Below are 15,358 nucleotides of genomic sequence, written 5' to 3'. Positions count from 1 at the left end.
TCATGGAGGGTGGGAAGACAGAAATACCCCACTCGATTGACCAAGTTTTGCCCTCCAAACGCTCGAGGCGAATACAAACAAACAAAATGGCTAAAAGCGATACATCTTTTTTTGTAAGAATTTGTGGTCCTTTTTTTACTTCGCATCTCTGACCACCGTTCAAAGAGTGTAAGTTTCCCTGTCGGAGTTTGGACTACACCCCTTCCTCGAGTGTAGCTTATTTACAGTATTCCTATCATATCTGAGAGGCATTTGACAAACGAGGACTGCTCAAAGCAGCTCTTGGTTTGAGAACAGACACAGACAAGAGAAGCAGAAATAGACAGGAAAAATAATACATCAGCTGCACATATGATGACGACTACCGGGCGCGAGTAGTCTATCAATGTTGCAATTACGTGTAAAGCCTGAGGATGTCGTTGTTTAGCAAGAAATCTAAAACCCCGCTTAATGCGTCAAATGCACTTGTAACGGTACATTTGACTTAAAAATCTAACTTTTTTTCATGCCTTCACATTAACGATCTAATAAAATGCTTCAGTAAAGTTCATTGCTGGGAAGTAGTAACACAAATACTTAATTTCTAGATTCAAATGGATTTTCTCCATATCTATACTACATTTGTTTTTCTGATAACATTTTACTGTTACTTCCTAGAAGTCTCGACTTTCTTCACCTTACTATGTTGGCATAATGTAATTGAGAAGCACCGGTGTAGTACTGTATGTGGTTATTGCAAAAGCTCATTCTTAACGAAGTGTATTAAATAATAATGATAATACTAAACAATAATAATATCTAACTTCTCCTTGTCAGACAATTCCTGCGATGCAAATGAATATGAGCTAAGAAAAAGGCCAAAGAGGTTGATGGTTGACTGAAGTTGTAATATAAACGGGCACTTACATGACATCACAGACTGGGTAAGATTTTTTTCTTGGACTTCAATATTTCCCCACGTATTGTGGATACTAATCGGTGAAATGCATTGTGACTGTTTACTGTATTTAATTAATAGTGTTCAAACAGGTTAGAAAACGATCTGTAACCCACCCTTTCTCACATATGTCCAAAATCTAGAAAAAAAGGTTACCGGTACATATTTTTACAAAATTAAATAAATGTAAGAATTCTATTTTATAACCATTTGGCCTGTTTGAAGGCAGTACAAATCCACAATTATGTAGACATTTGTTTGTGAATGTGAGTCATTTCAGGTGAGTCCATTTTTATTTATAAAGCAAATAAAAAACAATCACTACTAGAACAAAGTGCTGTACACAGATATACAAAAATGCTCTAGCATAAAATATAAAACAATAAAACAAAATAAAAACAATAAAACATAAGTGCAAAGTTTAATACCTATTTGGAAGCCACAAAAATAAATTTTAGGACAGGTTTTAAAAGTCTTTGAAATGGAAAACTCAACCTGTAGTTGCTGATATATCACTGTGTAAAAGTGGTTAACTTCTGCCTATAGAACTGCATATCCTGATATATTGACTCTGGTGCCTCTTGTAGCTAGTCGTGAAAATCCAACACAACCCACATGTATTGAATGACTTATCCTGTAATATGAATTCAACTCTTACTTTAGTTACATTCCCTACTCTGCACGAAACATAATGACAACTCAAAGTTTTATTTTCTCCAAAACCTGCTTGAATCAAGCACAAGTGTGAACTCAATTAAAAACATAAAAAAATAATCACACATATTTCAATTACATTCCTCATTAACAAAGACGTTAATTTTTGTCTCACATTTTACATTCAGTAAAGCTTTTTATCAATCTTAAAAAAATACTACATTCAAATCATGGGCAATTCCAAACCAAATTACCTGGTGGATTTAGCGAAGCCGATTTTGATTTTAATGAAAGTTGGTGTTCTTATTAGGATGGTGCAACACTAAATCTAAAAGTTTAGTTCAGTCAGAGAAGCAGTTTTGAATCTACGGTCTGCCGTTGCAGTTCCTTTACGGTGATACCTGTTTTGTGACCATGGCCCAGTAGTTCCTGAGATATAAGGTTTCAAAGGAAAGTAGTCATGTCCCTTTTTGCCAAAAAAACTCAAATTTGGCATTTAGTGTTGCATCATCACTATCATACAGGTACACATAGTTTATTCAAATTAAAATCGGTTCTGTTAAAAACCTCATATTTTTTGGGGTGTTTTGGCATGGAATGACCCATATATATTTTGTCTCATCTATTACAGTAGCATGTTTCCAGTGACAGATGTAATACAGTGTCTTGTTAATGTTAGTTATCTCAAGTGCTTGGTGCTCACAACACAAACAAAATACAAATGAGACTGGCAGTGCAGCATTTCAAAAGATAAAGGGTAAAAAAAAAAAAAAAAAAAAAAAAATCATACATTCTTTTTTGGAGGACTATTCCAACAACCTAATATTTGATATTGATATATTTGTAAATAAGTTGAAAGAAATTTAGGCAACTTGTGTTCAGAATAAATGAGTGTGAGTCAAAGAACTCAGTCAGCACTCATGCCAATACTGAGGTAGTACATCTAAATCACTCATAATTTTACTAACAGAATACCACATTTCTATTAGTAAAATTAGTGATTTACTCATTCCCTCCCATGGCCCATCTGAGTGGTGACCAGCATGTGATAGACACCCTTTTTGGCTAGCAGCTGCTGGTGTGTCCCTTGTTCAACCACCACACCTCCCTGAAAGACAGCGATGCGGTCTGCGTTTTGGATGGTGGACAAACGGTGGGCTACGACGATACATGTCCTGCCCTGGCTAGCTTTGTCCAATGCCTCTTGCACCACCTGGATCAAACACAGTTTACGCTAAAAATCAAAATGGATTCACGCAAGACCAGACAGCCATATATGGAGTAATCGCGCACCTTTTCGCTCTCAGTGTCGAGCGCAGACGTGGCCTCATCCAGAAGCAGGAGTTTGGGGTTACGGAGGATGGCTCGGGCTATGGCTATTCGTTGCTTTTGACCACCTGACAGTTGGGTCCCCTTGTCGCCTGCCTGAGTGTCATACTTCTGCTCCAGGAAACAAAGTCAAAGTCAGTGCATACGACGTGACAATGGGACAAAAATTGCCTTCTATGATAACTTCAAGGCATTGGCTTGAGAAAAATACTTGGTTGTATTTTCTGAAAACTGTGGCGAAATCTAATAGAACTGTCTGAATGGTTAAATGAGGACAATATGACAGTATGGGTTTCGATGGGTGTTTTTACCTTTGGCAATTTTTCTATGAAGCTGTGAATGTTGGCGGCCTCAGCAGCTGCTTTAATTTCCGCCATAGTCACAGTGCGACTGTTGTCTCCGTAGGCGATGTTTTCGGCCAAGCTGCAGTCAAACAGCACAGGCTCCTGGGACACGATGCCTATCTGAGACCTCAGCCAATGAATGTTCAGCTCCTTCACACTCTTGGAATCAATCACCTGGAAGAAAAAACAAACAAAACAAAAGATGTGGATCAAACGATTGAGGGGGCAAATCACCTGATGAGTTTAACCAAGGTGGTTTAGATTTTGATGAAACTTTGTTTGTTGATAGGATCACGTTGATAAATTGCAAGTCAAATTATTTATCAAAAGGTCTAGGTACTAAAATATGCACCAAATCTTCCAAAGATACATAATGATATCTTATAATGGTTTGAAGGCAGGCGGCCATGCCACTTTTTGCAAAAACAAACATGTAAAAAATTCGGCCATAGCTCCCAAACCACTGCTCCGATTTACCTAAAATATTTTGCTTTAGTGTTCCTACCACCAACAAGAACACCACTTTCATCGAAATCAAACTTGGCGTGGTTCAAATGTTCAGATTTTTTTTTATTTTTAGGTGATTTGGCAGGGAATTGCCCTCATGTCAAAAACAGAGTTTAAAGTTATGTCGCTCATAAAAGGCTGAAGTAATGTGGACATCATTTGTAATTGGATTGGGGATATTTGATGAATAGACACTAATCACCAGTAAATTAAAATTTAACCACACTAAACTATTAAGTAACTAGAAACTATCGCAAATTTTATTCTCATATAAGGCCAATTGTTTGGTTCAAATGCCAATAACAACTTGCAAGCCAGACCCAAATTCTCTGGGCATGTTCAGTTTTGTAAAGTGTTGTTAGGCAAATCTGAGCACTGAAATTTTGTTCCCATGAAGGCCTTGAAATTAAGAAGGCGCGAGCAAGTGGTATGTGCAGTGTTTTGTCTCTCAGCAGCAGCAGTAATTCTATCAGGATGAACCCAGAAACAAAATTTAAGTAAATATTATGGTCCAAGGTCTTGGCAGAGGAACTACAGCTACAGCTACAAAACCCCAACCATAAGTGAGGCAGGATTTAATTGAGAGAGTATTTCTTCCTGGGCAACAAATCAAATAAATTTGATTCATTTTAAAAATTAAAATTTTGAAAATGAGCTGAATTGTGATTGAGAGTTTGCAAAAATGGCAGAAAATTGGATGGGTCCTTTACATGACACGTTTACAATAGCTACTAACTATTTGATTATGCCATTTAAAGGGATGGTTTGCTTATTCAGAGCCATTTTTAGCTTTAAAAAGTTCATATTTTTTCTATAACGTTTAGAGAACTCCAGTTCTTCAATTTTTGATCATTTTCAACACACCTGATTCAAATAATAAGCATCGTTATCAAGCTTGCACAACGCTTGCTGATGAGCTCATCATATTCAAGCAAATTATATTAAAAAAACATACTTGGGAAATGTACATCTTTGGATTGAATGTGTTAATTTGATAACTAAATTATTTTTTATGTTCAATTAATACTGGGTACTTTTTTTTTTTACAACTTTTTTTCACTTGCAGTCGACTCAAACATGAAATCACGTGCTGAAAGCTCAGGTAACAACCAATCAATCATGGTTCAGCTTATGAATGTCACATGACCAACTGGTGAGCCATGATTGGCTGTTAAACAGGCTTTGAGCACTGGTGATATCATTTTCAGTCAAGACCAAGAAGAAGAATGTATTTTGAGAGCTATCAATTGTACTATAATCATATAGTTATCAGATTGATTCACCTGCCATTAATGTTAAGTTTACATTAAACCGGATTTCGGTCTTTATTATTTTTGCCGGAATATTTTCCACAGTATTTAATTTTAATAAATGTATTTATTTAAGTATTTAATTAAATAAATGTTTGCTGGGTTTCTTTCAAGATTCAAGAGATTTATTGTCATATGTATAGTTGTACCACACAATGAAATTCTTATTCTGTTCATTTCCCAAGCAGCAGACTACATTTCATAATCGAGCAATAAATAAATAGCAATAAAAAAATAAATAAATAGCAATAAACAACAAACAGAGACAATGGTGCTCATAATGTAGTGCAGGATATCATGTGGTGCAAAATTCTAGTGCAGGATTTTGTTTGTTTCTTCAATTAAAATGGATAAAAATGAAAAATAGCCCTATTTCTTACCACGTTCCCTTGTGTGGCGTCGTAGAACCTCTCCAGAAGTTGAATAGTGGTGCTTTTTCCACAGCCGCTGCTTCCTACCAGGGCCAGCGTCTCTCCCTTGCTCACTTTCAGATTCAGCCCTCGCAGGATGGGGACATCAGGACGGGACGGGTAGTTAAATTTAACATCCTCAAAGCGAACATTGCCTTCAAATTTGTCCTGCAAATGTAAGGACAAAGACAGAGAGGAAAAGGATTATTCATTAACGTTAAAAATAGCAAATATGTAAGACTTTGTGTTGCATACCAGTGACTCTCCATTGTCTGACAGATTATCAATAGCAGGCTCTGTGTTCAAAAGTTTAACAAGATGCGCGGCGGACATTTTGGCCTTTGCGTAGTTTGGAGTGAAGGAATTGGCTTCTCCGAGAGCCATGGCGCCATACAGAACTGCTGAAATAACTCTGGGCAAGAGAATATTTTGATAGGAGTTAATTTATTGTGAGAAGCTGCGGTTGAATATTTTTTTTCAGGCAGAATTTTTTCATTTCATTTAAGATCATTAAATACTTCATTTTTTTAGCTACTGTCGAAGCTCAACGTGATGAACTTTGAATTCTGTGTGAAAGTTGTAATATGGAAGGAGGAGCTCCTCCCACGTGCACACTTCTTGCATGTGACCATAAAGCCAATACAGTATTTTGGAACGTGATTACATACACAATTGCCCTACACGTGCTTTCAACTCGTGGTCAATGATTTAAGTATATAGACCACATATAATTATCCACTGGATTTTTTTTCTACTTTATCTTATGTCAAAGTACAAAACATGTGAATGTTGAACTTATCTATGGTGCAAAAAAGACACTCACAGGAATACTCCTTCAGCATCCATTCGTTTTTGGTCAATGAGCCAAGCTCCAAAACGGAAACATCCCGCGTAAGCAAAGTAAATCATAGCCTGAGAAAATGCAAATGTAAAACCATACACATGGGCCTTTTTCTGGGAGTTCCTGCAATTAGGGAAACACAAATTAATTAGCCCAATATCTATAAATTACACTTTAAAAAAAGTCTTTTGTACCTGTATGGAACGATGAGGTTTTCGTGATAGAGAGACTCAAATTTGGGTTCTCTGGTCAGCGATGCAACAGTACGAATGTTCTCGATGGCTTCTGTGGCAATCTGAGAGGACGGCATAAAAAAGGAAAAATAGAATTCATATGCATGAATAGCTCACATCTAAAAAGAACTCCAGCTGATTTAGTGTTGGGTGGGACAAAAGCCGTAATCATATCAAACGTTTACCTTTCCAGCCTTCTCCAGCTCCTTCTTGTCCTGAGCAGCTTGGCCAGCTAGCAACTGCATCTGCACGGTTCCCGCCACTGCAATGACGGGAACCACTGACAGTATGAGCAAGGTCAGCTCCCAGCCATACACAAAGGCTAGAATCAGCCCGGTTCCCATATTGGCCACATTCTGGACCAGAGTAGCAAGACGTACTCCTGTAGCCTAAGTAAAGTGGAAAAGTGATGACAAATACGGGAAAATGATAGCAGGTATGTGTCCATAGTAGAATGCCTTACCCCTTGTACTTGAGCGGCATCTGTGGCCAGCCTTGTTGTGAGTGCGCCAACACTGTTTTTGTGGTCATCAAACCAACCTAGGTCCTAAAAAAAACAAAAATCTGTTTAAATGAAATGAATGTTTTTAGAAAAACTGACAGCTCATTCTTTTCTTTCTAAATTTGTCATAGAGGTTTACTTTTTGGAGCCGACAAAGTATCAAACTGGGCTCAAGATTTTAATGTGACTTTTCTTCTGATAACTTTCAAAATCACTATTAGAAATGCAGGTGGGATTTTACCACTTCTGCATGCTTGTTTTATCTCTGTGAACTGTGGTTTGGACCTGAATTGTTCCTGTTTAAGCCTAGCTTTCCTGTATTTGTGTCCTCAGCCTGTATGCTAGCGATGGCCAAATGAAGCTTCATGAGACAAAGAAGCTTTACAGCCAATTGGTTTACACATGATTTGATGTTTCATACTGCTTTATGGTGCAATCAAGTGGTCCACGAGAAGTCAACAGTGTTGAGAATTTCATGTTTAAGGAAATGACATGTGTCTCTGTTCATATAGAAACAAAATGCGTGCTATAACCATGTTACTCAGTTTTTTTTATTTGAAATGATAAGCGTTTCCACAGTTTTTTGTATACCTACATATTAGTCATGAATTCATTTAATGCTAGATTATTCAGACATTCATTCACCACTATATTAAAAAAAATGTTAATACAGACAACGAGAGTATCTGGAATGGAATGCTTGGCCTATGTAAAGATGTATAAATACTTGATTGAGATCGAATGAGTTAAATGGTAACCTGTTCTGTAGCGATCAAGCACTGAAGATGTCTAATGTAGTCGGAATTGTAACAAAATCTTGAACAATAATGAATTGTTCCATTTACCTGCCTCATCATGGCCTTGAAAGCTGCAAGTCTCAGTTTCATAGTCAGGAGCTCTCCGGACTTACCAAAACAGAAACCCTGTCACAAAATAATCAGGTGAATTGACTATCATACTAATTGAAGGTGATTGAGGACATTGAATTGAATAATATTCTAGTCTCATGACTCAAAATAATTTTCCTACATACGCTGAAAAACATGATGCGCACCTGGAAAAACATGGTGAAAAAAGATACGGCGCCAATAACGGCAAACATAAGGGAGAAGAATACAGATTTCTGTTGAACAATTTTTTCATCGGGCTCAGCAAATACCTGAAAGTTATAAAACAGAGAACAATGTTGGAAAACCCCCATTTTAAAGTGAAAAAATAAGATGTGGAAAAAAAAAGTCTTACAGTGATAATCTTAGAGAAAATGACAGCAAACAGAGGCTGCATTGCACCATTAATCGCAGCACAGATTGTTCCGACGAGAATATAGGGCCACTCAGAAAGGTTGAAGCGAAACACTTTGAGAAACGACACGGGAGGAACGTTTTCATCCTGCGGTAAATAAGGAAAAAGAGCTGTATTATGTCTTCCTTTTCTTGACCAAAAAAAAAAAACCCCAAAAAAATCATGATCATGATCAATCTTACCTCTTCATTTGTATCTTTATCATTTTTCTCTTCTTTTTTTCCTTCTGAACGAACAAATGAAGAACTTTTTGTAGACCTCCTTCTTAGTGGAGGGGACTCAGAAATGCTTTTGACAAGTGGGCTTTTTTCAACTTGCTCTTCACCCTCATCCTCATTATTAGTTTGATGAAATGTCTGCAAGAAATAGAAAAACTGATTGTTCTGATCATAGAGATCCACCCCCTCCCCTACTTTAGTGTTAGTGTTACCTGCATAGTGACTAGAGTATGGTATACGCCTTGTTTTTCCATCAGTTGGCTATGAGTCCCAATTTCAACAATCGTTCCATTTTGGAAGCCAGCGATGATATCGGCGTTTCTAATGGTTGAGAGGCGATGGGCCACAATTAAGGTGGTGCGACCCAGTCTAACCTGCAGAAATAATCGCAAGGTTTGATCTTGAGAGAAGTTTATGTATGGTAACAGCGTAACACTTCAACTCATGTTAAATGTCTGGACTCTTGAATAAAATGTTCAAATATCTTTGGGATTGAATAAGTTAAGGGTGAGTTGGGGTCTCTAATTGATCTTGAACTTCATTATACGTTTGTGAAAAGACCCTGAGATACTTCAAAAAAATCTACCTACGAGATAGGGCTTCACTCCTGACCTGAAGGGAAATTTCAGTCCTTTTCTAGTAACTTATTCTTGCAGCTCACAGTTCGTGTCATCTGTAAAGATGAGATTCTCTGGCCACCATACCACGCTGAGGAAATCTGTCCATAAATTAGTGACAAAGGGCATCTTAATTTAATCCGTCTATCCAGTCTTTTAAGGTTGCTTTGGACCTTTCCGGTTGCCTTAACAACAAGCATCTGAGCTCTCTTTGGTTCAGTTTACACGATGGTTGTTTACATTGACACTGGTCAATGAAACCCAAAGATTTGAAAAAGTGTCATCGAGAAGCAATGCTCCAGTGTGTGAGTTTGTACCTTGTCGAGTGCCGCCTGCACAATTGTCTCACTCTCAGCATCAAGAGCAGACGTGGCTTCGTCCAGCAGAAGGATTTTGGGGTTACGGACTAGCGCCCGGGCAATTGCGATCCTTTGCTTTTGTCCTCCACTCATCTGAGTTCCTCTGTCCCCAACCAGCGTCTCAAACTTCTGCTCAGCAACAAAATGGCATCATTGGCAAAAGCAAATCCATTTTCAAGGTGAAGTCATGAATATAGTCATACATCGGGAAGGTTCATGATGAAGTCGTAAGCATTGGCCTCCTTGGCGGCTTGCTCAATCTCCTGCTGCGTCACATCTGTTCGGCCATATCGGATGTTCTCGGCTATGGTGGTGGCAAAAAGGACCGGCTCTTGACTCACCACGCCAATCATTTTTCGCAAGTGTTTAATATTGAGAGAACGGATGTCGTGACCATCAATAGACACCTACAAAGAGGGAAAAAAATGGACTCTTCAGTGTTCTAGAGTGGATGCTTTGGTGATTCAGCAGTATTGCGTTTAGTCAATGTTTTGAGTGCGAGTGTTTCCAAATGCACGTACCGATCCCCCCTGTGGATCATAGAACCTTTGCAACAGCTGGATGGTGGTGCTTTTCCCACAGCCGCTGCTTCCAACTAAAGCCATTGTCTGTCCACTCTTTACACTCAGGGACATGTTGTTTAATACCTTCAAGTGATGATCGTTATGGAAAATAGTCTGAATACATAGCTGGGTGTATCTGCTACGAAGTTAAACAGTATGTAGTGGTAGCTTACTTTGACATCTGGCCTTGACGGGTAGTTAAATTGAATGTTCTTGAATTCTATGTTTCCACTGATCGAGTCAGGCTTAAAGCCGCTTTCTGAAAAGCTGTCGATGCTTGGTATCTGTAAAGTAAAATGAAACATTTAGATTTGGGCGCAGTGGTGGTTGGATGTATGATCATGACCTGTGGCTTATCAAAGGCTAAATGGACAATTTGAGGAAGACCGTCTGCTCTGCAGGGTGCACAGAGTTTTGAACAAAGCTTGTTTGTTTATGCACCGAGCGGATTTGCTCAGGATACGGTCACATAAACAAGTTTCATTGTTGTCTGAGGTTGTTTTAAGTTTCTAAGCATGGATTTAAGAAAACATAGTGGGCTGGTACCAAGCTATTTCTACTTCCAAAATTAAAAAAAAAAGAATTAAAGTGAGTATAAAATTAATACAAATAAATACAAATAGATTACAATTTTTAAAAACCTACATTAAATAAGTGTAAAATTCAATGCAAAAAATCTACAAAAAATTAAAATAGAAGAATCATTTAAAAAAACGATTCAAAAATTAAAAATACATAAAAAAAAATTAAAAACACTCTGTCGTCATTTATTTCATTCATAAGCTCATGTCAGCATGACATTTTATTCAAATGAGAGGCAGTCCTAAGAGTGTTGAACTATTCCTTTTTTGGTTGATCAAATTGTGAGTCCAGAAAGCGACTAACCTGCCTTCAGCTTTAGCACGAGCAAATTATACAAACAAATGTCTGCCTTTCCTGTTAGCAAACAAGAACATCATAAGCAGTTGACAAGGTGAACGAAACACTGTTTCATCTGTCTTTGTGTGGATACTTCGGATGCTGACAACATGGTCCCAAGACATACTTCGAACCGCTTGCTCAAAACCTCGATTTCCCGATTGAGCTCTTTTTTAAAATGTCAAATTAATCTAATTAATTCGATTTATTGTCCAGCCCTAGTGGATACTATATTTTGGAGTCCGACGAGAAGTCGGTTTAGTATTGTAGATCACAAAAGAATTGCCGTCAAACAGTGTGTGCTCCAATGAGAGCAAATTCCAACCTGTCATTCGAATCTCCAGGTTGACGGCTGTATCTAAGCTGTATCCTGGAGTGCACATACACTAATATAAACCGACAGCAGCCTGACAGGACAGGTTTCTGTACATGTCAAGGAAAGGAGAAAATGCAGATTTCCTTACATTGTCAATAATGCTATAAACTTTATGTGCAGCTCCTCGGGCACTGGAAAAGGACTGGACGTTAGGTGAGGTCTGCCCCAAGGCAAACGCTCCAATGAGCACGGCAAATAAAACCTGGAGATAGAAATATTCTCTGTTAGCTTCTGACTTTGATTAAATGGATCGTCGGTTTGACATTTAAGGTCTTCTCCTTACTGTCAGTACAATCCCGATGGAGTACTCTTTACTCAAAATGAGCGTGCTTCCGTACCAGAAGGCCAGAGCATAAGACAGATAGATCAATAAGAAGGTGACGCCCATGGCAATGTTGGAACTTATTGCCTTTTTTATTCCTACGTTTTTGGCATCCTCCAAGTTCTTATGATACCTGTAAGACAGCGCATAAACAAAACGAATATGGAAATTCACTATCTGGTTTACAGGTTTAAAGGCGATCCATCTTCAGAGATAGGACAACACACAAATTTGCAACAGTCTTTGTCTTATCTGGGGAAAAAAATGAAATATAAACACAGAAATTCAAATAACACAACTCTAATGAACAGAGAATGACCACAATTTATTTATTTTTAATACTGTAGTCAATATTATATTAACTCACGAAATTAAAACTGAGATTTTACACAAATCTCTACCTGCATATTTAGGTCATCAGACAAAGCGGCATCCCACCAACAGAACACACATTTGAGTCAAACTGTTTTGTTAAAAAGTGATGAGTAAGAACAGCAACCGTATCAGAATGTCAGCCTGAAAGTGTGCAAGAGTCATTTACGTCAATTGAACTGCCTCTGAAAAGTAATCCGGCTGCTCTCTAGCTTCCTTAGCGTTTATGCGAGACTGAGATAAATGCTGCCTATTACTGAGCCTTCCTTCAACATTGATTGCATGATGTAGGAATGAACATTAGAAACTCCTATATAGCATGAACCGCAGAGGTCTACGTGACCTACGTACAGTAGAACCGGTGGTAATAAAACAATCTAATACACAGCTCTTCAAATATGGTATTTTATGAGGATTTATGATAGCACAAACCTCTGGATCTCTTTCTGCTGACCACTGAAGGCAAACACAGTCCTGATGGCAGACAGCACCTCCTCTGCCACAGCACCCGCTTTGGCATAAGCAGTCTGCTCTCTAGAAGTGAATGATGCCAGCACCTAGGCAAGAGGCCCAAAGGTATGAGCTTAGTAAGGACAGGCTTGCTTTCATTGTGGCAGTTAAGAGACAAGCTTACCTTACTGAAAATTCCAGCCATGACACCTAACAAAGGGCTGATGGCCAGGATGACGAGAGTGAGCTTCCATCCTTTGCTTAAACCGATGATGACGGATGTGATGAAGGTGGCACAGGACTGGATCAACATGGCCACCTTGTCCCCAATACCCTCTTGGATCTTATAGACGTCGCTGTTGGTAAAAATACAAATGTCAATCAATTATCTTGAGCGCTCTAACCGTTAGTAGGCAAAATTCTTTTCTGCCACAGCATTGTCAAGACCTTTCTAATCATCAAAAGAAACAGTATTACCATAATTATGTTGATAGACACAATTGGTTACACTTGAGTTTAGAGGTGCAACAACTAATGGATTACCAAAATAATAGATTATTATTTGTAAACGCTTAGGGAACAAATATGGTCCATGTGGTTAGAATTTCAGCTTCTGTTTATTGTTATGTTCAATCAAAATAGGACATTTGCAAACCTCTGCTTTTACTTTGCAGTTTCTGTTGTAAACCAAATCAACAGCTAAAAAAGAATTTCTTCAGTGCCAATTAAAAAAAAAAAGTCCTGTTTTTAAATGAAGGGATGGGTATTCATCCATTTTTTTTACATGTTAAATCGATTAATTGACAATATAAGTAACAGATTAATCAATTATTACAATTAGACTACACACTGAGCTCAATTAATTGACAATATAAGTAACAGATTAATCAATTATTACAATTAGACTACACACTGAGCTCAATCGAATTATCGTTGCCATTATATGCATGATCGACACTCAGCTGTAAAGCCATATATTGCTGAGTAGTCAGTGATGTCATTGATGGGTTCTGCAATAATATATTGCAGAAATGCTCCACCTTTTATTTGCACTTGAATAACTATTCATTTTAGAGAGTATTAGGAATGATTTCATTTAGCATTCATTTTTATGTGCAGTAATTCCTAGTTCCGTCATGTAATTTAATTGCAATACAGTACAATATTTTTTACAGTGAGCCTGAGTGTGACCTGAGTGAGCCTTTTATTTATTCATATTCTATAACTTTCGGTTGATACTCTCTAAACAACATACCTGTTTAAATGCATCAATAAACAAGTTGTTGAAATAGACATACCGCCCCATCTTTTTTTCCGATCTGTGATCAGGTAACTCACTAATCGGCGATCGTAGTCAGCCCCCAAAATTCTGATAGTCTACACAAAGTCTAATTAAAATAATCATTACTCACTGGCCTACTTGAGTTCACTGTTAAACTTATATGAAAAGTTGCTACCCAAAACAGTAGCCCCTTACAAAGCCTGTCACCAGTCATCTTTGGTTGACACTTTAAAATATTCATTGTCATTATTAATGTCTAATTAAAGAGGCAAAGTGCACGTCACTAACTCTGTAAGCCGAGTGTTGAGCTCTCCCGTTTCATTGACATCAAACCAGCCGATGTCCTGTCGCATGATACTGTGGAAAAAAAACTTCCGGATGCGCTTGACCTGTCGTCCGGCTGACAGCGTAAAGAAAGCAACCTGCATGTAGGCAGCCACCAGCACAATGGCTCCTAGGATGGAGTAGTAGATGGCAAAACTGGAATGAAACAAAAAGACATGAAAAATCGAACACTATCATGTGAATATTATGAAGCGTCATCGTACTCTTACCCGGTCATTTCTTCTTGTAGGGTGTTGTTTGGAAAAGTGAAATCTGAAGAAAAATAATAGACAAAAGTGTTGAAATAGTCTTCAGTTACAGCCAGGTAACTATGACTGTTTGTGAACTCACTGGGGTTGCTGATGTTGAGATAATCTAATGCAGCATTCGAAACAAGGCTGTCCGTCATATCTCCAAATATGACCAACATGAGAGGCAGCACAACCCCGTGGATCATTGACATCAAGGTCCCAAAAAACAGCAGTGCAATGTCTTTGGAATCCGCAAACCTGAACTATACAGGAAAAAAACGCTCTTAGAAGACAGAGAGCATAATGGACAGGAGGTTACGGTAAATAAAAGGCAGAGAACTTACCAATTCAATGGCACCAACCATGGGTAACTTTTCTTTTTTTTCTTTCTTCTTTTTACTTTTGCCCGCCTCATCTTTGTGATCACTAGGTTAAATATTAAACCGTCAACCTAATTTCTCTCAAATGGTTTGAAATACAACCTCAATTATCTCCACCAGGAAGTCACAAAATGTTACCTTAAATAAACATCTTTTAGGTTCTTCTCCAACTTATCCTTTTCAGCCATGTCTGGCTCCTGTCAGAGAAAGACAGTGTACAGTTTGATTTTGCTGCCCACAAAATTTGTCTGTCCCAAAGCCATGACCCAGTGAGAAGTGTAAACATCACCGTTGTCCTTCCACACAGGGCTTCGATGTTTGACAGACTTGGTGATCACACGCAGATTTTCACCACTCCTCCTGCGCTGTTGTCCTCCTTCCACACCCTTGGTAAGCGCTCTACTGTTTGACAGAGACGGCCACCTCAAACATACAGACTCATACCTCGGCCAGTGGACACCCACCCCTTCCACGCCTCCTTTTCCGTCCTCTTCCAGCCCGCTCACGTGGCTCTAATGACTGTGCACAAGAATAACCACATTACACAGCTGCTCTCT

The 15,358-nt window shown here is 38.3% G+C and overlaps 1 protein-coding gene across 1 annotated transcript; it reads right to left on the bottom strand.

The window, feature by feature from the left end:
- Nucleotides 1-1,211: 1,211 nt before the first annotated feature.
- On the bottom strand, nt 1,212-15,312 carry LOC148425326 (ATP-dependent translocase ABCB1-like). Its single transcript, XM_088410305.1, has 28 exons — nt 15,266-15,312; nt 15,091-15,203; nt 14,940-14,998; nt 14,766-14,847; nt 14,401-14,684; nt 14,135-14,326; nt 12,749-12,920; nt 12,547-12,671; nt 11,704-11,875; nt 11,509-11,622; nt 10,300-10,410; nt 10,085-10,210; nt 9,767-9,970; nt 9,522-9,692; nt 8,800-8,961; nt 8,552-8,725; nt 8,310-8,456; nt 8,122-8,226; nt 7,913-7,990; nt 7,029-7,112; nt 6,751-6,954; nt 6,527-6,627; nt 6,315-6,455; nt 5,747-5,903; nt 5,462-5,659; nt 3,232-3,438; nt 2,885-3,031; nt 1,212-2,804 (listed from the first exon to the last, which is right to left on the bottom strand). The coding sequence occupies exons 3-28, from the start codon at nt 14,987-14,989 to the stop codon at nt 2,598-2,600; spliced, it is 3,915 nt and encodes a 1,304-aa protein (XP_088266431.1). The 5' UTR covers nt 14,990-14,998; nt 15,091-15,203; nt 15,266-15,312; the 3' UTR covers nt 1,212-2,597.
- Nucleotides 15,313-15,358: the final 46 nt, after the last annotated feature.

This window comes from Hippichthys cyanospilos, chromosome 3 (assembly GCF_059441005.1).
Source record: "Hippichthys cyanospilos isolate Australia breed blue-spotted pipefish chromosome 3, RoL_Hcya_1.0, whole genome shotgun sequence".
NCBI lineage: Eukaryota > Metazoa > Chordata > Actinopteri > Syngnathiformes > Syngnathidae > Hippichthys > Hippichthys cyanospilos.
This window is presented reverse-complemented; position numbering and strand designations above follow the sequence as displayed.

Coding starts and splice junctions, on each gene's coding strand:
- LOC148425326 (XM_088410305.1), bottom strand. CDS start 14,989: ATGGCTGAAAAGGATAAGTTGGAGAAGAACCTAAAAGATGTTTATTTA. Junction 9,971..10,084: donor ATGATCCACAGGGGGGATCG/GTACGTGCATTT, acceptor CCCTCTTTGTAG/GTGTCTATTGATGGTCACGA. Junction 3,032..3,231: donor TCATAGAAAAATTGCCAAAG/GTAAAAACACCC, acceptor TTCCTGGAGCAG/AAGTATGACACTCAGGCAGG.